Source organism: Schistocerca cancellata, chromosome 10, assembly GCF_023864275.1.
Source record: "Schistocerca cancellata isolate TAMUIC-IGC-003103 chromosome 10, iqSchCanc2.1, whole genome shotgun sequence".
Taxonomy (NCBI): domain Eukaryota; kingdom Metazoa; phylum Arthropoda; class Insecta; order Orthoptera; family Acrididae; genus Schistocerca; species Schistocerca cancellata.
The window spans coordinates 56,637,118-56,662,691 of NC_064635.1; the positions used below are offsets into that span (position 1 = coordinate 56,637,118).

Consider the following 25,574-nt stretch of genomic DNA (forward strand, 5'->3'; position numbering starts at 1 on the left):
TGCCACAACTGGAGACCGACAGCGCCGACTTCATCTTTTAACAGGATGGTGCTCCACCGCACTTCCATCATGATGTTCGGCATTTCTTAAACAGGAGATTGGAAAACCGATGGATCGGTCGTGGTGGAGATCATGATCAGCAATTCATGGCATGGCCTCCACGCTCTCCCGACTTAACCCCATGCGATTTCTTTCTGTGGGGTTATGTGAAAGATTCAGTGTTTAAACCTCCTCTACCAAGAAACGTGCCAGAACTGCGAGCTCGCATCAACGATGCTTTCGAACTGATTGATGGGGACATGCTGCGCCGAGTGTGGGAGGAACTTGATGTCTGCCGAATCACTAAAGGGGCACATATCGAACATTTGTGAATGCCTAAAAAAACTTTTTGAGTTTTTGTATGTATGTGCAAAGCATTGTGAAAATATCTCAAATAATAAAGTTATTGTAGAGCTGTGAAATCGCTTCAATCGTTTGTAATAACGCTGTATACGTTGGACCCGCGTGTCGCCACTGTCAGTGATTGCAGACCGTGCGCCGCCACAGGGCAGGTCTAGAGACACTTCCTAACACTCGCCCCAGTTGTACAGCCGACTTTGCTAGCGAAGCTACACTGACAAATACGTTCTCATTTGCCGAGACGATAGTTAGCATAGCCTTCAGCTACGTCATTTGCTACGACCTAGCAAGGCGCCATTACCAGTTTATATTGAGATTGTTTTTAATGTACCGTCAAGAGCGATGTTCTCCAATTATGGATTAAAGTTAAGTATTACATCAACTCCGTACTTTATTTATCAGACTCAACTCCTTTAATTGTTCCAGACCTCACGCCAGTCTGCGTGAGCTTTAACGCGTGCATTTCGGCCTCCTCTAGCAACACGGTGTTGGCTCTTCTGCCAACACAACATTTAATACTATAGCTTGTGTGTTACGAAAGTATACCGTTTCAATGGTACAGCACACTGATGATTAGTCAAAAGCGCGTCGTTTTGGTACAATTTGCCTATTAAATTTCAAACAATGACATCTGTAGATACAGGCATTAGACAGTGTATGGCACATAGGGAGAATTGGTTGCAATTCGAAGCTATAGTTCATGAGATGTAAAGAAAGAGGAAGCAGGTTCGCATCGACCTCCTTCAAATTTTTTCTCACCTTTTGTTTTCTAAATGATTCTGGGTCTTTATTATTCATTTAATAGAAGTATTATCTCAAAAGTCGATGTTATTTATTAAAAATAATATATCTTCTGCAATTATTGTTGCAAATGCCAACGGCTTGACTGGAAAGTTTCCCCAGTGGATAGAAATCTTAACGCGACTGCCAGTCTCTGTCTGAAAGCAAACACAAGTTACACTCTGGAAGTCATTGCTACTACGAAACTTTATATACACTGAAGCGCCAAAGAAACTGGTACAGGCATGCGTATTGGAATACGGAGATATGTGAACAGGCAGAAGACATTCTCTAAAGTCTGGGAATCACTGGGACCGATAGCTGGCCAGTATCAGCGTCGATAAGAGGCAGAAATCGGCAAGGAGGTGGATTCCCGGAATGGATGAACTGTCTCCACACACATAGTAGAATTTTGGAACACGTATTGTGTTCGAGTATAATGACTTTTCTGGAGACTAGAAATCTACTCTGTAGGAATCAGCATGGATTTCGAAAAAGACGGTCATGTGAAACCCAGCTCGCGCTATTCGTCCACGAGACTCAGAGGGCCATAGACACGGGTTCACAGGTAGATGCCGTGTTTCTTGACTTCCGCAAGGCGTTCGATACAGTTCCCCACAGTCGTTTATTGAACAAAGTAAGAGCATATGGACTATCAATTTGTGATTGGATTGAGGAGTTCCTAGATAACAGGACGCAGCATGTTATTCTCAATGGAGAGAAGTCTTCCGAAGTAAGAGTAATTTCAGGTGTGCCGCAGGGGAGTGTCATAGGACCGTTGCTATTCACAATATACATAAATGACCTGGTGGATGACCTCGGAAGTTCACTGAGGCTTTTTGCAGATGATGCTGTGGTGTATCGAGAGGTTGTAACAATGGAAAATTGTACTGAAATGCAGGAGGATCTGCAGCGAATTGACGCATGGTGCAGGGAATGGCAACTGAATCTCAATGTAGACAAGTATAATGTGCTGCGAATACACAGAAAGATAGATCCTTTATCATTTAGCTACAAAATAGCAGGTCAGCAACTGGAAGCAGTTAATACCATAAATTATCTGGGAGTACGCATTAGGAGTGATTTAAAATGGAATGATCATATAATGTTGATTGTCGGTAAAGCAGATGCCAGACTGAGATTCATTGGAAGAATCCTAAGGAAATGCAATCCGAAAACAAAGGAAGTAGGTTACAGTACGCTTGTTCGCCTACTGCTTGAATACTGCTCAACAGTGTGGGATCCGTACCAGATAGGGTTGATACAAGACATAGAGAAGATCCAACGGAGAGCAGCGCGCTTCGTTACAGGATCATTTAGTAATCCCGAAAGTGTTACAGAGATGATAGATTCCAGTGGAAAATTCTGCAGGAGAGACGCTCAGTAGCTCGGTACGGGCTTTTGTCAAAGTTTCGAGAACATACCTTCACCGAAGAGTCAAGCAGTATATTGCTCCCTCCTACGTATATCTCGCGAAGAGGCCATGAGGATAAAATCAGAGAGATTAGAGCCCACACAGAGGCATACCGACAATCCTTCTTTCCACGAACAATACGAGACTGGAATAGAAGGGAGAACCGATAGAGGTACTGAAGGTACCCTCCGCCACACACCGTCAGGTGGTTTGCGGAGTATGGATGTAGATGTAGATGTAGATGTAGTTTAAGTTTGTACGGAACGGTGAGTGCGCGACTCTTACTCGCACCTGGCCAACTTATTAATAAAATTTTAAAATCTATTCTCTCATTAGTTTGTTTTTTCATGTTCAGTGCCAACTTTTTTATCCTACATATTAACCAATTTCAGTGAAACTTTTTCATGATGAGTCTTCTAACATTCTGCGTGGTGTCTGTTTTTTCTAAGTCGTGTCTCCCTACCACTTTCGCGCAACGACGCTCTGTGCGTGTTTTTTAGGGAATTGACTTGTTTGAACCTGGGACCTGTTGCTGGCAAGGAGACGCCAGACCACACATGACATGTAGAGTTCAGAAGAGTTCAGTGAGACTAGCGATGATATAATCAAATACTTAATGATTTCAGAGTCAGCTCCACTGCACTCCCTGTAAAACAGTCTTAATACTAATTAAATTTAGCGGAAGGGGTTCAAGGCTTTCCTATTTTTAGTTAGCTGGTAAAATAACGTCCAAAAAACAGTTAAGTTTACCGTTGGAATTTTTATTCTACTCCCAAAACATTGTTTATAAATTGCACTATTGATAAAAGGAAATATTTTAATACAGTATGATAAAAACCAACTACGTTCAACAAAAATGTGAACGAATATTCCCTGAATGGGTTTCCAAGTTCTACAATGGATCGAAGGATGACCTATGCCATATCACATCTATAATCTAGGTTTAAATTAAGCTTCATAAAAGAGAAAACTATAAAAAATGGTCTACAGTGACCCTCAATTATCTTTAATTACTAATTTAACTTGTCGTAAATAACAGTGGCTGATGTGGCTTCTCAATAATTATATAACAGAAAAATCATCGCATTTCAGATCTTAACTTCAAGTACCAAATGTGAATCCCATGAGGTTTAATTGACGATCGACACTAGTATTACGTAAAAAGGGGTTGTAACAGATGAGACTCCTGCAGTTCTGAGTGAAGCCTTATGCGCCCTTGTGCGGCATCGTGTGCGTTCATTACCTTGTCGGTGGTTAGGCAGCGTCAGGGGGCAGCGGGCGGCACAGCTCCACACACCTCGCCATCTCGGAAGCAACTCCCTCTAACTTCTCTTAACTACAATTTACTGACTTGGATTTAAGAAAAAGGTATTTGGCTGTGTTTTCAACTGGCCAATCAGGGTCTCAGTGTTAACCTTAAGCTCTGCCTACAAAAATTCTGTCTATCCAATGAGAAACGTTATACTTTTCGTGGTGGGGCAATGTTTTTAATGTTTGCAATGTAACAGAGACGCGTATAGTCTCACGCTAAAACTTGCAGCTGGTGTGGCCCTTTTAGTGTCATCGTAAGATCTATACTGTTCTTCTGGAGGGCTCTATCTTTTAACATGGGATAGAGGGTGGTCTTGGCGGTCGGCTGGCGATGTGGGTATCCATCCCTTATCGTAGGGCCTTCTAGCTTACACGACTCTGCTCTCGGCTTCTGTTCTCGTTTCTCCCCTCGGAACTGCGCCTGTTTCACGGTGGGAAGGCATATCATGCATTTAGGCGTTCTTGTGTTAGTCTGAGGTATTCCATTTGCTCACTCGTTGATCGTATTAGTTTGGTTAATTTAAGGTCAGGATTTATTCGGTGCTATGTGACATACTGCCGGATTTGCTATCATGTCAGGGTTTTCATGGAAGGTGTTGGATTTGCCTGACACCTTACAGTCTTAAGGTTTTTGTATGCTTCTGTGCACTAATATTATCGAAACTGTAGTTTGTTTTATTATCACATTTATGTGCCAACAATAAAAGAAAATTTAAGATCAAGAACTTGAAAAAAACGAAGAGTAAATTAATAACATTTGAGATAAAATCAATGCACAGAATTGCTGAACAAGGTCTTGTGAATTTGCCTAAATAATGTAGAATGTGGAAATTGGGGTCTGAGTATCAAATGTCGCTTTTCAAATATACCATTAAAAATTTATAACTCAAAAACCAATTAAGTTCTCGACTTGAAATGTTGGATATTGCTACGTCTTTACGCGAGAGACATGATTTTAAAATTCGGTGAAATCGACAGAGTAGACGAATAGTTAAATTTTTGAGTGGAGTATCCCCTTAGGAATTAACTCGGAGATGTACGAGGACGTGCTGAAAAGTAATGCCTCAAAACTTCGTACTTCAAAACTCTTAAAGCTTTATGAATACAACAAACGTCATTAACATTCTATATCTTTATTCTTCGCCGCGCGGAGTGGTCGAGCGGTTAGAGACACCATGTGACGAGTCGCGCGGTCACTCCCGCCGGAGGTTGGAGGTTCGAGTCCTCCTTCGGGCATAGGTGTGTCTGTTGTACTTAGCGTAAGTCAGTTTAAGTTAGTTTACGTAGTGTGTAAGTCTAGGGAGCGATGACCTCAGCAGTTTGGTCCCTTAGGAATTCACACAGATTTGAACATTCTTTATTCTTCATGTCTACATAATTGCAGCCCTCTGAGTCTAGAGGGCTCCAAACTGCAGCGAGTAACATGGCGGCGTGTCACGTAACGTAACTGAGAAACAGCGTGCTGTAATCGAGTTTCGCGTTCGCAGAGTTCGTCCACACATGAAGCACGAGAATCCCAGACCACACACGGGCGCTGCGAGATATCCGACGCTTTGGGTTCCCTGTCGTCGGCCGTCCTCCATGGCCCCATCCGATCTGACCCCATCCGATTTTCATCTGTTTCCAAAACTTAAATACACTCCTGGAAATGGAAAAAAGAACACATTGACACCGGTGTGTCAGACCCACCATACTTGCTCCGGACGCTGCGAGAGGGCTGTACAAGCAATGATCACACGCACGGCACAGCGGACACACCAGGAACCGCGGTGTTGGCCGTCGAATGGCGCTAGCTGCGCAGCATTTGTGCACCGCCGCCGTCAGTGTCAGCCAGTTTGCCGTGGCATACGGAGCTCCATCACAGTCTTTAACACTGGTAGCATGCCGCGACAGCGTGGACGTGAACCGTATGTGCAGTTGACGGACTTTGAGCGAGGGCGTATAGTGGGCATGCGGGAGGCCGGGTGGACGTACCGCCGAATTGCTCAACACGTGGGGCGTGAGGTCTCCACAGTACATCGATGTTGTCGCCAGTGGTCGGCGGAAGGTGCACGTGCTCGTCGACCTGGGACCGGACCGCAGCGACGCACGGATGCACGCCAAGACCGTAGGATCCTACGCAGTACCGTAGGGGACCGCACCGCCACTTCCCATCAAATTAGGGACACTGTTGCTCCTGGGGTATCGGCGAGGACCATTCGCAACCGTCTCCATGAAGCTGGGCTACGGTCCCGCACACCGTTAGGCCGTCTTCCGCTCACGCCCCAACATCGTGCAGCCCGCCTCCAGTGGCGTCGCGACAGGCGTGAATGGAGGGACGAATGGAGACGTGTCGTCTTCAGCGATGAGAGTCGCTTCTGCCTCGGTGCCAATGATGGTCGTATGCGTGTTTGGCGCCGTGCAGGTGAGCGCCACTATCAGGACTGCATACGACCGAGGCACACAGGACCAACACCCGGCATCATGGTGTGGGGAGCGATCTCCTACACTGGCCGTACACCACTGGTGATCGTCGAGGGGACACTGAATAGTGCACGGTACATCCAAACCGTCATCGAACCCATCGTTCTACCATTCCTAGACCGGCAAGGGAACTTGCTGTTCCAACAGGACAATGCACGTCCGCATGTATCCCGTGCCACCCAACGTGCTCTAGAAGGTGTAAGTCAACTACCCTGGCCAGCAAGATCTCCGGATCTGTTCCCCATTGAGCATGTTTGGGACTGGATGAAGCGTCGTCTCACGCGGCCTGCACGTCCAGCACGAACGCTGGTCCAACTGAGGCGCCAGGTGGAAATGGCATGGCAAGCCGTTCCACAGGACTACATCCAGCATCTCTACGAACGTCTCCATGGGAGAATAGCAGCCTGCATTGCTGCGAAAGGTGGATATACACTGTACTAGTGCCGACATTGTGCATGCTCTGTTGCCTGTGTCTATGTGCCTGTGGTTCTGTCAGTGTGATCATGTGATGTATCTGACCCCAGGAATGTGTCAATAAAGTTTCCCCTTCCTGGGACAATGAATTCACGGTGTTCTTATTTCAATTTCCAGGAGTGTACATTCGAGGACTTCAGTTTGACACTGGTGGAACTGTGCAAACGGAGGTGAAGTTGTGGCTCAGTCACCAAATATTCTACAGCGTTGTTTCTCAGACATTTTTGCTCGAGAGAGAATACTGACACTGTTGGAGAAGACCGCAGGTTGCATATCTACCGATCTTATTGTTAATTGGTAGCCTACATAAATTAGTGCCTCAGGAGCCCCCAGAAGACGAGGTGTGGTAAGGTCGCGATAAGTTGGCCGCGGGCCCTCGAGTACTGACCATTTTAAAGTCCAGACCATTCGGAACTCTTCGTCTCGACTGTTCTCTGTTTCACATCGCTGCCAACCTCAGCGGTCCAACAGGTGTGACTCTACAGTTGCGTGGTCAAGTATTATTGGTTTTATTATGTGTGCAAATGACTAAGATTAATAATAGTATTTGTGCTTATACACTTATAACCCTACCACTACTATTCTAATTTAGTATGCTTTTACCTAAATAACAGAAAATCCTGTCTCTATGTTGACACGTCTAACCCTCTCACTAAATTTAGTTTAGTTTCCAAATAAAGCACACTAAGGGTGGATAGTCCTGTTAATAGGAAAAGCTGATCAATACAGTTACTCTTTTTTGTTCTAGCCGGCCAGAGTGGCCGAGCGGTTCTAGGCGCTTCAGTCTGGAACCGTGCGACCGCTACGGTCGCAGGTTCGAATCCTGCCTCGGGCACGGATCGGTGTTATGTCCTTAGGTTAGTTAGGTTTAAGTAGTTCTAAGTGCTATGGGACTGATGACCTCAGTTGTTAAGTCCTATAGTGCTCAGAGCCATTTGAACCATTTTGTGTTCTTATATAAGAATATACAGCCTACAGTTGCAGATTAACTTTATCGTTTACCTAGGTTTCAACGTTAGTAATAACGTCTTCTTCAGAACATAAAATATTATTTAAATGTTTGCCTAAAACAAGCCATATCCTAAGTCAACTTTATAAAACTTGATGTATAACCATAAGGTTTTGTCACTTCTATTAAACAAGCTGTAGTAAATTCACTTTAAGCCCGTTGTATGGGCCTCGTCGTATGGCTAGAGACTCTAAACGATAAAGTTAACCTGCAACTGTAGGCTGTATATTCTTATATAAACCATATCAGTTGCTGACGCTGCATAAAAATGTTAAAAATTAAGGATTTTGTGTTCTGTCTAACGGATAAGTAAGTTAGACTATTCAATTCTTTTCCTAAGATCTTACCCACCAGTTAGAAAAAAAACGCAGTATGAATAGTATTATATTGAAGCTAGGACAACTCACTTCCAAGTTCACTTAGCGGTTTAAAGTACGTACTAATGGTCGCCAGCCTATCCAGGCAAAGAAACACAGATTTTTGCCTACTTTATTGCTACTGTTTAAGCTGCTTCTCCAAATAAATATTACTCCACGTAAACAATGTTGGACTACTACACCCTTGTACATTACGTTTTTGAAAGAGTAAAAGCTCAGTAGATAACTTCAAGGAAGCTAAAAAAAAATTTATCTGGTTGGGGGGGGGCCTTTAGAAAAGCACTTTCCATAATAAACAAACTTAAATACTAAAATACTTAGATTCTAAAGTACACACTTTTTATACTGAACATTTCGCTTCGATAAAACGTCTTCCTTGCTGGAATTTACTTTCAAAAGATATTATTCTTTGAAATAACTCTATATAGTCATTTAACAGATTCTAGTAACTTGGCTTAACTCTTGTTGAATTTTACGTGAGCAAACGTTTACTATAACACTTTGCAATAGTTAAGGAAAGTTTCTGAAAGTATTTGTATGGAGTGTAGCCATGTATGGAAGTGAAACATGGACGATAACTAGTATGGACAAGAAGAGAATAGAAGCTTTCGAAATGTGGTGCTACAGAAGAATGCTGAAGATAAGGTGGGTAGATCACGTAACTAATGAGGAGGTATTGAATAGGATTGGGGAGAAGAGAAGTTTGTGGCACAACTTGACTAGAAGAAGGGATCGGTTGGTAGGACATGTTTTGAAGGAAGGAACCCTATGTAGGTGTATGACTACGATGAAATAACAGGGTGAGCCAGTTTCTTTAAAGTTCAAGAATGATTATTAAAACACACTTTAAATTAATGGTTCACGCTGTACAAAAGTAAAATACCCAAAAATATCTTATCTGGTGGCTGTAGGCTTGGGTGTGGTGAACACTTATGACGGCTACACTACCCACAGTACGGCCTGCGAGTCTACATCTACATCTACATGATTACTCTGCTATTCACAATAAAGTGCCTGGCAGAGGGTTCAATGAACCACCTACATGCTGTCTCTCTACCGTTCCACTCTCGAACGGCACGTGTGAATAACGAGCTCTTAAATTTTTCTGTGCAAGCCTTGACTTCTATTATTTTATCGTGATGATCATTTCACCCTGTGCAGGTGGGTGCCAACAGAATGTTTTCGCAATCGGAGGAGAAAACTGGTGATTGAAATTTCATGAGAAGGTCCCGTCGCAACGAAAACGCCTTTGTTTTAATGATTGGCCGGCCGCGGTGGCCGAGCGGTTCTAGGCGCTGCTACGGTCGCAGGTTCGAATCCTGCCTCGGGCATGGATGTGTGTGATGTCCTTAGGTTAGTTAGGTTTAAGTAGTTCTAAGCTCTAGGGGACTGATGGCCTCAGATGTTAAGTCCCATAGTGCTCAGAGCCATTTGAACCATTTAATGATTGCCACTCCAATTCACGTATCATGTCTGTGGCACTATCTCCCCTATTCTGCGATAATAAAAACCAAGCTGCCCTTGTATGTACTTTTTCGATGTCATCCGTCAGTCCTCCACCTGATGCGGATCCCACACCGCACAGCAATACTCCAGAATAGGGCGGACAAGCGTAGTGTAAGCAGTCTCTTTAGTAGATCTGTTACACCTTCTAAGTGTTCTGCGAATGAATCGCAGTCTTCGGTTTACTCTACCCACAATATTATCTATGTGATCGTTCCTATTTAGGTTATTTGTAATTGTAATCCCTAAGTATTTACACTACTGCCCATTAAAATTGCTACACCACGAAGATGACGTGCAACAGACGCGAAATTTAACCGACAGGAAGAAGATGCTGTGATATGCAATTGATAAGCTTTTCAGAGCATTCACACAAGGTTGGAGCCGGTGGCGACACCTACAACGTGCTGACATGAGGAAACTTTCCAACCGATTTCTCATACACAAACAGCAGTTGACCGGCGTTGTCTCCTGAAACGTTGCTGTGACGCCTCGTGTAAGGAGGAGAAAAGCGTTCCATCACGTTTCAGACTTTGATAAAGGTCGGATTGTAGCCTATCGCGATTCCGGTTTATCGTATCGCGACATTGCTGCTCGCATTGGTCAAGATCCATTGCTGCTCGCATTGGTCGAGATGACAGGCAACTTATCCGCACGGCTGTAACGGATGGTGCAGCCACGTCTCGATCCCTGAGTCAACAGATGGGGACATTTGCAAGACAACAACAATCTGCTCGAACAGTTCGACGACGTTTGCAGCAGCATGGACTATCAGCTCAGAGACCGTGGCTGCGGTTACCCTTGACGCTGCATCACAGACAGAAGCACCTGCGATGGTGTACTCAACGACGAACCTGAGTGCACGAATGGCAATACGTAATTTTTTTGGATGAATCCATGTTCAGTTTACAGCATCATGACGGTCGCATCCGTGTTTGGCATCATCGCGGTGAACGCAAATTGGAAGCGTGTATTCGTCATCGCCATACTGGCGTATCACCCGGCGTGATGCTATGGGGTGCCATTGGTTACACGTGTAGCTCACCTCTTGTTCGGATTGACTGCACTTTGAACAGTGGACGTTACATTTCAGATGTGTTACAACCCGTGGCTCTACCCTTCATTCGACCCCTGCGAAACTCTACATTTCAGCAGGATAATGCACGACCGTATATTGCATGTCCTGTACGGGCCTTTCTGGATACAGAAAATGTTCGACTGCTGCCCTGGCCACCACATTCTCCAGATCTCTCGCGAATTGAAAACGTCTGGTCAGTGATGGTCGAGCAACTGGCTCGTCACAACACGCCAGTCACTACTCTTGATGAACTGTGGTATCGCGTAGAAGCTGCATGGGCAGCTGTAACTGTACACGCCATCCAAGCTGTGTTTGACGCAATGCCCAGGTGTATCAAGGCCGTTGTTACGGCCAGAGGTGGTTGTTCTGGGTACTGATTTCTCAGGATCTATGCACCCAAACTGCGTGTAAATGTAATCACATGTCAGTTCTAGTATAATGTATTTGGGCAATGAATACCTGTTTCTGCATTTGTTCTAGGTGTAGCAATTTTAATGGCCAGTAGTGTAATTGAATTTACAACCCTCAGATTTGTGTGACTTATCGCGTAATGGACGTATGGGCTCAATTTCTGTTCTTGGCGTCCTTCAATTTTACATACAGTAGCCCAGCATGTCGCAGCTATGCCGTAAGCCGTCTGCAGTCTTCATCCGAGGCATTTTTGTGCAAAGCTTCTGCTGCTTCACAAGGGTGTTGCCTCGATCGCTGCTGCCTACGGACTGTGTGACTTACTTCCCGTACTTGCTCTAGGTAGCGCGCCAATTCGCCCTTGCCACCTTTTCCACTCGCAAGAGCCACTTTCGTTTCAGACAAGAGCACACTGGGCCCCGGTGGCGCTTCAGTCCGGAACCGCGCGACTGCTACAGTCGCAGGTTCGAATCCTGCCTCGGGCATGGATTTGTGTGATGTCCTTAGGTTAGTTAGGTTTAAGTAGTTCTAAGTCCTAGGGGACTGATGACCTCAGCAGTTAAGTCCCATAGTGCTCAGGGCCATTTGAACCATTTTTGAAGAGCACATTGGCTTTTACGTAACACCTATTTCTTACCTCGGTCCTAAGCGTGATCATTTCTTACAGTTGTCAAATTTACGTCTAAATGAATAGTTTACACACACACAAATATTTTATACAAAATGTCATCAGCAAATTATTTAACGTAATAAACAATTTACATAGTTTTTTTACGTACAGAACTCACATACAATGCAAAGTACTTCAATCTCCACAACAGAAAATACAGCACGTATATGCGAACATTTTAAAGCAAAAAAATTATAAAAATTTAAATGAACTATAAACAATTAGTTTTATGCACTGACGAAAATAAAATCGCAACACCAAAAAAATAATTAATCTCGAGTAATGAAATATCGAGAATACATTTGTCTAGGTGACATATTTAAGTGATTAACATTGTGAAATCATAGGTTAATGGAAGTGTGACATTAGCAAACGCAAATGTGAAATACCGGTACATTAATAACCGCTGTAGCCGGTAGAATGTTGAATGCAAGCATGCGAACGTGCCGGATGTCAGTTTGTGGGATGGAGTTGCATGTCCGTAACACTTGGTCGGTCAATGCAGCGACGGTTAATGTTTGTTGTGTAGAGATGGGCAAACTGAAACACGTAACTGTTTCGAAACAAATGAAACAGTACAATGTAATGTTTCGATACGATGTTTCGAAACAGAGAAACAGTTTGTGTTTTGTAATCTAATAAACCTACACATTTTATCATCTTGAATGTCTGCTGTATAAGTATGTCCATATGAACATAAATGAGGTGCGAGAGCGCTAATCATATCGCAGAAAGTAGGAAACTATCACTTAGGCGTCTTGGCAGTTTCGTATTTCCTGAAGCAAATGCGCTGCTTCAGTGTCGTGTGACTTTCATACTTTTCAATTGGCCGAGGACAGCCATAGCTGAAGACAGAAGAGCCACCATGAACGAACTGGAGGAGGGAGCAAACTGCAGAAACAACGGATATGCTACTGGGATTCCCACATTCCGTTAGTATGGGTAATATACCCATCCTGCTAATTTCCATACACACAAAGGGAATCATTGTGGATAATAGGCAAAGTGACTATAGACTCACAAATAATGCCAAATAATTCGAATAAATAACAAAATATAACAGAAAAAAATTTTGTCTTTCAAGGTGTTTAGAACCGTTACTATAAATTCACTATGCTTCCCAGCCCTTCCCGTTCACCATTACACTATCAGTGATACGTCACACAGATTGCTTGCAGTTATACCTACATCAAATTTATGTATATGTCTAATAACTGTCACTTTACGCTTTTTTTATTCAAAATGTTGTAGGCTTACTTGCGTTTCTTAATATTATTACAGTACATGACCAGAGAAACGTATGTTGTAAAAAAAAAGTGTAATTTAACTGAATGATTTTCACATATTTATTATTTTGAATGTGAATAGTATGCGTTGTTTTATTGCTTGGTTAGTGTTTATAAAGCAGATATTACGCCATTTCGGAATAGGACAGTCATCTAGAAACGAAGCTTTATTTTCGGGCATCTTAAGCTTCATGCTATTGCTTGTCAAAAAGATGTCGCCACTCTTGAAAGTGTTTCATGAAGTGGTATGTTGTGATTCAGTACCTATGCCGAGCCCGAATCTCGTCCGACACAGCGCGGAATGAAACATCACTGTTTCGATACAATTAGCCCGTTCCAAGCAGAGGTGGACTGAAACAGCCTTATTTTCAATCAACGATACAGTTTCTGTGTCTGGCTCGAGATCGAATCTGGTCCGGTTACCCGAGACAGGGGCGGAATGAAACACCACTGTTTCGAAACAGTGAACCACAGCCGTTCCGAAACATTGAAACAGTTCCACGTATCGGTACACTGTATCGAAACATAGAAACAGTGGCCAAGTCTATTGTTGTGGATGACGGTGGAGTTGTCGTCCTTCAATGCGCCACGTGTGCACGCCTGGCGACGGATCTGGTGACGGAGCAGGCCAAGGCCAAACGTCGGCACTTTCTAGAGCGTGGTGGGCTGTAACAGCGGCTTGTGGGCGAGCGTTATCCTGTTGAGGAACACCCTGTGGAATGTTGTTCACGAATGGCAGCACAACAGGACGAATCACGCATTTGCAAACAGGGTGTGTGGGATAACCACGAGAGTGTTCCAGCTGGCATACAGATCGCACTCCAGACCGTAACTCCAGGTGTAGGTCGAGAGTGTCTAGCAAACAGACAGCTTGGTTGGTGGCCCTCAGCTGGACTCCTACCAACCGACAAACGGCCTTCACTAGCACCGCGTAAGAACCGGCTTTCATCAGAAAGCGCAAGAGACCACCTCCCTGTCCTCCAACGAGTTCTCGTTTGGCACCACTGAAGTCGCGAATGGCTGTGGTTTGGGGTCAGTGCAATGGACGCTACAGGGCGTCTGGCTCGGAGCTCTCCTTTATGTACCGATATGTAACACTTCATTGTGTCCCTGTGGTGCCAACTGCTGCTCAAATTGCTGCTGCAGATCCAGTAAGATGCGTCAGAGCCATACGCCGAACACGATGGCCTTCCTCTCGGCTGTAACACGTGGCCTCCCGGAAGATCTGCAGCGGACAGGCACTTGGTGCAGGGAGTGGCAACTGACCCTTGTTGTTGCACCTGAAGTGCATAGAATGTCATTTATCGATGTTTAGTGGCAAAGAATTGGCTGTTGTTGTTGTTGTCTTCAGTCCTGAGACTGGTTTGATGCAGCTCTCCATGCTACTCTATCCTATGCAAGCTTCTTCATCTCCCAGTACCTACTGCAACCTACATCCTTCTGTATCTGTTTAGTGTATTCATCTCTTGGTCTCCCTCTACGATTTTTACCCTCCACACTGCCCTACAATACTAAATTGGTGATCCCTTGATGCCTCAGAACGTATCCTACCAACCGATCCCTTCTTCTGGTCAAGTTGTGCCACAAACTTCTCTTCTCCCCAATCCTATTCAATACCTCTTCATTAGTTATATGATCTACCCATCTAATCTTCAGCATTCTTCTGTAGCACCACATTTCGAAAGCTTCTATTCTCTTCTTGTCCAAACTATTTATGGTCCATGTTTCACTTCCATACATGGCTACACTCCATACAAATATTTTCAGAAACGACTTCCTGACAGATCTATACTCGATGTTAACAAATTTCTCTTCTTCAGAAACGCTTTCCTTGCCATTGCCAGTCTACATTTTATATCCTCTCTACTTCGACCATCACCAGTTATTTTGCTCCCCAAATAGAAAAACTCCTTTACTACTTAACGTGTCTCGTTTCCTAATCTAATTCCCTCAGCATCACCCGACTTAATTCGACTACATTCCATTATCCTCGTCTTGTTTTTCTTGATGTTCATCTTTTATCCCTCTTTCAAGACACTGTCCATTCCATTCAACTGCTCTTCCAAGTCCTTTGCTGCCTCTGACAGAATTACAATGTAATCAGCGAACCTCAAAGTTTTTAATACTTCTCTATGGATTTTAATACCTACTCCGAATTTTTCTTTTGTTTCCTTCACTGCTTGCCAAATATACAGATTGAATAACATCGGGGAGAGGCTACAACCCTGTCTCACTCCCTTCCCAACCACTGTTTCCCTTTCATGGCCCTCGACCCTTATAACTCCCATCTTGTTTCTGTACAAATTGTAAATATCCTTTCGCTCCCCATATTTTACCCCTGCCACCTTCAGAATTTGAAAGAGAGTATTCCAGTCAACATTGTCAAAAGCTTTCTCTAAATCTACAAATGCTAGAAACGTAGGTTTACCTTTCCTTAATCTAGCTTCTAAGATAAGATAACCCTTAACATAGACGTAATGTATTGCGAATACATAGAAAGAAGGATCCTTTAGAGTATTATTATATGATAGCAGAACAAACACTGGTAGCAGTTACTTTTGTAAAATATGTGGGAGTATGCGTACGGAACGATTTGAAGTGGAATGATCATATAAAATTAATTGTTGGTAAGGCGGGTGCCAGGTTGAGATTCATTGGGAGAGTCCGTAGAAAATGTAGCCCATCAACAAAGGAGGTGGCTTACACAGCACTCGTTCGACCTATACTTGAGTATTGCTCATCAGTGTGGGATCCGTACCAGATCGGGTTGACGGAGGAGATAGAGAAGATCCAAAGAAGAGCGGCGCGTTTCGTCACAGGGTTATTTGGTAAGCGTGATAGCGTTACGGAGATGTTTAGCAAACTCAAGTGGCAGACTCTGCAAGAGAGGCGCTCTGCATAGCGGTGTAGCTTGCTGTCCAGGTTTCGAGAGGGTGCGTTTCTGGATGACTTATCGAAGATATAGCTTCCCCGTACTTATATCTGCTGAGGAGATCACGAACGTAAAATTAGAGAGATTCGAGCGCGCACAGAGGCTTTCCGGCAGTCGTTCTTTCCGCGAACCATACGCGACTGGAACAGGAAAGGTAGGTAATGACAGTGGCACGTAAAGTGCCCTCCGCCACACACCGTTGGGTGGCTTGCGGAGTATAAATGTAGATGTAGATGTAGATGTAGCCGAGTGTTCTTGCGACCGTACATTCTCGTGATCACCGCTGCCAGCATTCGTCTACAGTGGCTACACTCCTGCCAAGTCTTTCTGCAGTATCGCAGAAGGAACATTCAGCTTCTCGTAGCCCTATTACACGACCTCTTTCGAACTCAATGTGGTTTTAGTAATGGCGTCATTGTCGCCTTAAAGGCATTCTTGACTGACATCAGCTCACCACGTCTAATCTCGCGAACGTTAGAGCGTGTATTTAAAAGAAACCTGATTTGCATCTTCATGGTGGCGCTATTACGGGACTGGCACAAAATTTGAACAGACATAAACCAGGTGTAAAAGCAAGCGTATCACCTTTCCTTTATGACGCCCAGCTCCTTCTTGGAGTTGCGATTTTCTCCGTTAGTGTACTTAAATGCAGTTCTGAACACGAGACATCATCAAAAAAGTTTATAAATGAATTACATGCCAGTTTTCTACTATTTATTATGTTGTATTACAGCAGGCGTAATTAATTTAAAGTTCCTTGCTACAAATAACTTCCTCATTTGAAGATGATCGTTTCTGTTATGCGCGTTCACGAATCTGCGTTACTTCCGCGTCAAAATTTATACAATAGCAGAAGATCGATAAACGCCACGCCCGCAAGTTGCCAGTACTGGAAGGCAAGCGGTTAAACATACCTCTCACATAAATACTTGTTTTGTAACTAAAACTGCCTTTTCCTGCTGCTAGTTACTTTATTTTATTTACGCGTTTCTCCTTCTCCTGTTCTAAGGCATCCTCAGTGGGATCTATAATGATACAGTTTTGTTAGTTATAGATTATCAAACAGTTCACTTCGCGATTTTTTGTAAAAAAAAAAAAAAAAAAAGTAATTACTTACGATCTGCTGATCTGCGTTTCCTCACATCTGGTCTGGAGGACGCACTACCACTTTTATCACTGCCATATAATCACATCTTTGTGTTCTCGCCTTCCACACACTGTTCACCATGTTTCTCACTGTTTTTTGTGGTGGACTATTGTTCTTTTGTCACTCGATACAACTATACTGCTTTTCACAGCGTAAATATTGCGACTCCATTACGTGTTTCATCTTCTTTAGTATGTTTACCTATTCGCTGCCAACCTAACGAAGTATATGTTCGATACTAACTTCTATTTATGATGTTTATACAGTGTGTGTGTATGAGTGAGAGAGAGAGAGAGAGAGGGGAGGGGGGATAGAGCGGATATTTTTTATCTTGGGGGGGGGGGGGGGGGATGGCGGATGGCGGGTGTACTAGCTGTTAGAGAGTGGCTGAAAACTTTGGTTACAGCTGTTTTGACTTTTTGTTTCAGTATTCTGTGGAGGGGTTCATGGATGAGTGAGTGTGAAGATGCTGGGTTCTTTTATTATTACATTCGACAGTATTATTATATTAATACTTTTTGTGAACGTTATTGTATTATCCTATCTATTAGTGTAAATAATGAATTGCTTGGCAAGTGTACTTGGTCATTCAACAGGATTTCCCCCTCTTCTTTGGTTTTATGTATGTGGTAATTTTCTTGCATAATCAGGTGTTTTTTATTGTTGATTCTAATTATTTTCATGTCATCTTCTCTTGTGGTTGGCTTGTGGTCAAATCGCGAAGTGAACTGTTTGATAATCTATAACTAACAAAACTGTATCGTTATAGAGTCCAGTGATGATGCCTTAGAATAGGAGAAGGCGAAACGCGTATGGGATAAATAAAGTAGCTAGCAGCAGGAAAAGGCAATTTTATTTACAAAACAAGTATTTATATGCCTGCTGCGGAGGATGGCCACACAAACAAACTTGTTGTACCTCTCACATTCTCTAGCCCCACAGTGGCTACATTAATTAAGCGTAGTTGACCATCAATAATGAAAAGTGTTGGTTGGTTGGTTGGTTGGTTGGTTGGGGGAAGAGACCAAACAGCGAGGCAGCGAGGTCATCGGTCTCATCGGATTACGGAAGGACAGGGAAGGAAGTCGGCCGTGCCCTTTCACAGGAACCATCCCGGCATTTGCCTGGAGCGATTTAGGGAAATCACGGAAAACCTAAATCAGGATGGCCGGACGCGGGATTGAACCGTCGTCCTCCCGAATGCGAGTCCAGTGTGGTAACCACTGCGCCACCTCGCTCGGTATGAAAAGTGTGAATTCGTCCACTTGAGTGCTGAGAGGCATCCTTTAAATTTCGGTTGCACGATAAATCACACAAATCGAAAGCCTGTCAGTTCAACTAACTACCTGGAGTTAACAATTACGAACAACTTAAACGCCGGCCGGAGTGGCCGTGCGGTTCTAGGCGCTACAGTCTGGAACCGAGCGACCGCTACGGTCGCAGGTTCGAATCCTGCCTCGGGCATGGATGTGTGTGATGTCCTTAGGTTAGTTAGGTTTAATTAGTTCTAAGTTCTAGGCGACTGATGATCAGAAGTTAAGTCGCATAGTGCTCAGAGCCATTTGAGCCAACAACTTAAACTAGTACCATCACAAAGATAAATTTACGGTGAGTGGGAACCAAAGACTGCCTTTTATTGCCAGAACACCAAGAAGATGAAACAAATCCACTAGAGAAACTGCTAAACTACGCTTGTCCATCCTCCGCTAGAGTATTGTTCTGCGTAATGGGATCCTTACCTGAAAGGATTGGGTGAGGACATCGAGGTTGAGAAGTCATATCGTATTGTATAATGCCGAAGTAGAGGAGAGGGTGTCACGCATATGATAAGCAAGGTGAGGTCTTCATTGAGGTGAAATTTCAGTTATCAGCTTTCTTCTCGGATTACGAAAGTATTTTGTTGACACACACCTACAAAGCGTGTTACAATCACCGTAATAAAATAAGAGAAACCAGAGCTCGCCCAGATACATTTAAGCGTTGGTTTTTCTCGCGCGCAGTTGGTGAGTGTAAAGGTAGAGAAATAGTGCGAAATTGGTTCGAAGAACCGTCTGCCAAGTACTTAAGCGTAAATACACTCCTGGAAATTGAAATAAGAACACCGTGAATTCATTGTCCCAGGAAGGGGAAACTTTATTGACACATTCCTGGGGTCAGATACATCACATGATCACACTGACAGAACCACAGGCACATAGACACAGGCAACAGAGCATGCACAATGTCGGCACTAGTACAGTGTATATCCACCTTTCGCAGCAATGCAGGCTGCTATTCTCCCGTGGAGACGATCGTAGAGATGCTGGATGTAGTCCTGTGGAACGGCTTGCCATACCATTTCCACCTGGCGCCTCAGTTGGACCAGCGTTCGTGCTGGACGTGCAGACCGCGTGAGACGACGCTTCATCCAGTCCCCAAACATGCTCAATGGGGGACAGATCCGGAGATCTTGCTGGCCAGGGTAGTTGACTTACACCTTCTAGAGCACATTGGGTGGCACGGGATACATGCGGACGTGCATTGTCCTGTTGGAACAGCAAGTTCCCTTGCCGGTCTAGGAATGGTAGAACGATGGGTTCGATGACGGTTTGGATGTACCGTGCACTATTCAGTGTCCCCTCGACGATCACCAGTGGTGTACGGCCAGTGTAGGAGATCGCTCCCCACACCATGATGCCGGGTGTTGGCCCTGTGTGCCTCGGTCGTATGCAGTCCTGATTGTGGCGCTCACCTGCACGGCGCCAAACACGCATACGACCATCATTGGCACCAAGGCAGAAGCGACTCTCATCGCTGAAGACGACACGTCTCCATTCGTCCCTCCATTCACGCCTGTCGCGACACCACTGGAGGCGGGCTGCACGATGTTGGGGCGTGAGCGGAAGACGGCCTAACGGTGTGCGGGACCGTAGCCCAGCTTCATGGAGACGGTTGCGAATGGTCCTCGCCGATACCCCAGGAGCAACAGTGTCCCTAATTTGCTGGGAAGTGGCGGTGCGGTCCCCTACGGCACTGCGTAGGATCCTACGGTCTTGGCGTGCATTCGTGCGTCGCTGCGGTCCGGTCCCAGGTCGACGGGCACGTGCACCTTCCGCCGACCACTGGCGACAACATCGATGTACTGTGGAGACCTCACGCCCCACGTGTTGAGCAATTCGGCGGTACGTCCACCCGGCCTCCCGCATGCCCACTATACGCCCTCGCTCAAAGTCCGTCAACTGCACATACGGTTCACGTCCACGCTGTCGCGGCATGCTACCAGTGTTAAAGACTGCGATGGAGCTCCGTATGCCACGGCAAACTGGCTGACACTGACGGCGGCGGTGCACAAATGCTGCGCAGCTAGCGCCATTCGACGGCCAACACCGCGGTTCCTGGTGTGTCCGCTGTGCCGTGCGTGTGATCATTGCTTGTACAGCCCTCTCGCAGTGTCCGGAGCAAGTATGGTGGGTCTGACACACCGGTGTCAATGTGTTCTTTTTTCCATTTCCAGGAGTGTAGCAGAGCAAGCATGTCGATGTAGATGAAGAATACTCAAATGTTCAAATGTGTGTGGATTCTTAAAGGATCAAACTGCTGAGGTCATCGCTCCCTAAGCCTACACACTACTTAACCTAACTTACGCTAAGGACAACACACACACCCATGCCCGAGGGAGGACTCGAACCTCCGACGGGAGGAGCCCCCCGGACCGTGGCATGACGCCCTAGACCGCGCGGGAAGAATACTCGTAAGCTGTCTAATTTAAATGTAATGTATTCAGTCACGGATGTGAAAGATGTCGACCTGACAGTAGTTGGTTTTAAGTAGAATGTCCTGAGCGAACTGTTTATTCTGACGTTACGTACCGCACCACACTGTGTCATCAATTTTCAGCACGTGCCTTTTGAGTGAACGTTCTTTTTGTGGTTGGTTTGACATAAATGGTTCTGATTGGGCGTTTGTTTTTAGGTACACCGAGACGCAGTTGGTCACCTTCAGGCGATCTGTACGGCTCGGCAGTGGTGTTAAATGGATCACGGGGAAACGGCCGCAGGTAAGGCAGAATTAAGCCTACCTGTAACAACGCATTTTGCGGAGTTTCCGAATAAAATTATATATATACCGGGTGATCAAAGTATAAATTTGAAAACTTAATAAACCACGGAATAATGAACATAGAGAGGTAAAAATTGGCACACATGCTTGGAATGACATGGAATTTTATTAGAACAAAAAAAAAAGATCTCATATTGCTAGACGCGTGAAAGATCTCTTGCGCACGTCGTTTGGTGATGATCGTCTGCTCAGCCGCCACTTTCGTCATGCTTGGCCTCCCAGGTCCCCAGACCTAAGTCCGTGCGATTATTGGCTTATCTGAAGTCGCAAGTGTATCGTGATCGACCGACATCTCTAGGGATGCTGAAAGACAACGTCCGACGCCAATGTCTCACCATAACTCCGGACATGCTTTACAGTGCTGTTCACAACAGTATTCCTAGATTACAGCTATTGTTCAGGAATGATGGTGGACATATTGACCATTCCCTGTAAAGAACATCATCTTTGCTTTGTCTTACTTTGTTATACTAATTATCGCTATTCTCATCAGATGAAGCGCCATCTGTCGGACATTTTTTAAACGTTTGTATTTTTTTGGTTCTAATAAAACCCCATGTCATTCCAAGCATGTGTGTCAATTTGTACCTCTCTATTTACATTATTCCGTGATTTATTCAGTTTTCAAATTTATACTGACTTTTTGATCACCCGGTATATACCTGGGTTCGAGACCCGGCCTTGATACAAATTCTCTCTTGCTGCTTCTGTCTATTTACACAAAATCAACGTATTTTCCACAACGCTTACAGTGAGTGGAGGGGTTCGTTATCACCACCATCTAAACCTGAAAATATGAATATGACCGTTGTTGCGAAAAATACATTCACTACTAAGAATTAAAGTTATACTAAATATTTAAAACAGTTCGGAATCTGATTATCACTAAAACAACATTTTTTTTTTCAAAATTTGAAAGTGCGAAGTACCAGACAATACTTTCAAAAGGTGGTTACAAAGTAACTGCCCCCCCATTTCTCCCATGGTACTACGCGAGGGTTAAGCCCATCAGTGGGTACATGAGGCTTCCAAACTTAAAACCGAGACACTTCTATACCGCCTACGCTCCACATTTACATCTACATCTACACACATACTCCGCAAGTCATCGTACGGTGCGTGGCAGAGAGTACCCTGTACCACAACAACTCGTTTCCGTTTCTGGTCCACTGGCAGATAGGACGACGGAAAAACGACTGTCTATACGCCTATGTATGAGCCCTAATTTCTCGTGCCTCATCTTCGTGGTCGCTGGGCGAAATGTTTGTTGGTGGCAGTAGGATTGTTCTGCAGTCAGCTTCATATTCCGGCTCTCTAAACTTTATCAGTAGTGTTCTTCGAAATGAATGTCTTCTTCCCTCCAGGAATTCCCACTTGAACTCCCTATGTATTTACGTTGTTGTTGCTGTTGTGGTCTTCAGTCCTGAGACTGGTTTGATGCAGCTCTCCATGCTACTCTATCCTGTGCAAGCTTCTTCATCTCCCAGTACCTACTGCAACCTACATCCTTCTGAATGTGCTTAGTGTATTCATCTCTTGGTCTCCCCCTACGATTTTTACCCTCCACGCTGCCCTCCAATACTAAATTGGTGATCCCTTGATGCCTCAGAACATGTCCTACCAACCGATCCCTTCTTCTGGTCAAGTTGTGCCACAAACTTCTCTTCTCCCCAATCCTATTCAATACTTCCTCATTAGTTATGTGATCTACCCATCTAATCTTCAGCATTCTTCTGTAGCACCACATTTCGAAAGCTTCTTTTCTTCTTGTCCAAACTATTTACCGTCCATGTTTCACTTCCATACAAGGCTACACTCCATACAAATACTTTCAGAAATGACTTCCTGACACTTAAATCTATACTCGATGTTAACAAATTTCTCTTGCCATTGCCAGTCTACATTTTATATCCTCTCTACTTCGAACATCATCAGTTATTTTGCTCCCCAAATAGCAAAACTCCTTTACTACTTTCAGTGTCTCATTTCCTAATCTAATACCTTCAACATCGCCCGACTTAATTCGACTACATTCCATTATTCTCGTTTTGTTTTTGTTGATGTTCATCTTATATCCTCCCTTCAAGACACCATCCATTCCGTTCAACTGCTCTTCCAAGTCCTTTGCTGTCTCTGACAGAATTACAATGTCATCGGCGAACCTCAAAGTTTTTATTTCTTCTCCATGGATTTTAATACCTACCCCGAATTTTTCTTTTGTTTCCTTTACTGCTTGCTCAATATACAGATTGAATAACATCGGGGAGAGGCTACAACCCTGTCTTACTCCCTTCCCAACCACTGCTTCCCTTTCATGTCCCTCGACTCTTATAACTGCCATCTGGTTTCTGTACAAATTGTAAATAGCCTTTCGCTCCCTGTATTTTACCCCTGCCACCTTTAGAATTTGAAAGAGAGTATTCCAGTCAACATTGTCAAAAGCTTTCTCTAAGTCTACAAATGCTAGAAACGTAGGTTTGCCTTTCCTTAATCTTTCCTCTAAGATAAGTCGTAAGGTCAGTATTGCCTCACGTGTTCCAGTATTTCTACGGAATCCAAACTGATCTTCCCCGAGTTCGGCTTCTACTAGTTTTTCCATTCATCTATACGTAATACTCACATACTTATCGAACCTACCAGTAACAAATGTAGCAGCCCCCCCCCCCCCCTCGGTATTGGCTCGATGTCTTCCTTCAATCCGACCTGTTGCGGGTCCCAAACACTCGAGCAGTACTCAAGAACAGATCGCGCTAGCGTCCTATATGCGGGCTCCTCTACAGATGAACAGATGAACATAAATTCCCCCAATAAACCGAAGTCGGCCCTCCGCCTTCCCTATCACAATCCTCAGATGCTCATTCCATTTCATATCGCTTCGCAGTGTTACGCCGAGATATTCGAACGATGTGACTGTGTCATGTAGGACACTACTAATGCTGTACCCGAACATTACGGGTTCGTTTTTCCTACTCATCCGAATTAAATGACAGTTTTCTACATTAAGAACCAGCTGCCACTCATCACACTTACTAGAAATTTTGTCTAGGTCATCTTGTATCAACCTACAGTCTCTTATCTTCGACAACTTCCTGTACACTACAGCTCACCAGCGAATAGCCGTAGACCGCTGCCCACACCTGAATGCCAGATCATTTATGTATATGGAAAATAGCAACGGTCCTATCACTATTCCCTGAGGCACTCGCCGCGCGGGATTAGCCGAGTGGTCTGAGGCGCTGCAGTCGTGGACTGTGCGGCCGGTCCCGACGGAGGTTCGAGTCCTCCCTCGGGCATGGGTGTGTGTGTTTGTCCTTACGATAATTTAGGTTAATTAGTGTGTAAGCTTAGGGACTGATGACCTTAGCAGTTAAGTTCCATAAGATTTCACACACATTTGAACATTTTTTTGAGGCACTCCTGGCGATAGATACACTTGTGTCTGATGAACACTCGCTGTCGAGGACAACATACTGGGTTCTATTACTTACGAAGTCCTCAAACGAGTCCCATATCTGGGATCCTATTCCAGTGGACGTACCCTCGTTACCAGTCTGCAGTGCGGTACTGTGTCGAATGCTTTTCGAAAATCTAGAAATATGGAATCTGCCTGTTGCCCGTCATCCATAGTTCGCAGTATATCATGGGTTTCGCACGAGCGATGCTTTCTAAAACCACACTGATTCGTGGGCATAAGCTTCTCAGTCTCAAGAAAATTTAATATATTCGAACTGAGAATATGTTCAAGGATTCTGCAGCAACTGAAGATGGGGATATTGGCCTGTAATTTAGCAGGTCCGTTCTTTTCCCCTCCTTATATACTGCAGTCGCCTGCGCTTTTTTCCAGTCGTTTGGCACTTTGTGCTAGGCAAGAGAGTCACGATAAATGCAGACTAGGTAAGAGGCCAATGCTGTAGAGTACTCTTTGTACAACCGAATTAGGTTTCCATCCGGACCTGGTGATTTATTTCCTTTCATATCTTTCAGTTGTTTCTCTAAGCCAAGGATGCTTGTTACTATGTCTTCTATATTGGAAACTTTCCGATGGTCAAATGGCGGTTTTTTATACAATTCTTCTGTGTGAACGATTTCTTGAACGTGAAATTTATAACTTTGGCTTTCGATTTGCTATCTTCAACTGCCAAACCAGACTTGTCAACAAGGGACTGAATGGAAAGTCTTAGACCCGCTTAGCGATTTTATATAAGACCAAAATTTTCTCGGGTTC

General features: G+C 44.4%; 1 protein-coding gene across 1 annotated transcript in view; it reads left to right on the forward strand.

Moving 5' to 3' along the window:
• Positions 1-25,574, forward strand: part of LOC126106105 (fibrillin-2) — a 142,822-nt gene that overhangs the window by 13,494 nt on the left and 103,754 nt on the right. Inside the window, exon 2 of the mRNA XM_049912352.1 lies at positions 21,203-21,287. Coding sequence (XP_049768309.1) covers positions 21,203-21,287 — 85 coding nt within the window. The remainder of the gene's footprint in view (positions 1-21,202; positions 21,288-25,574) is intronic.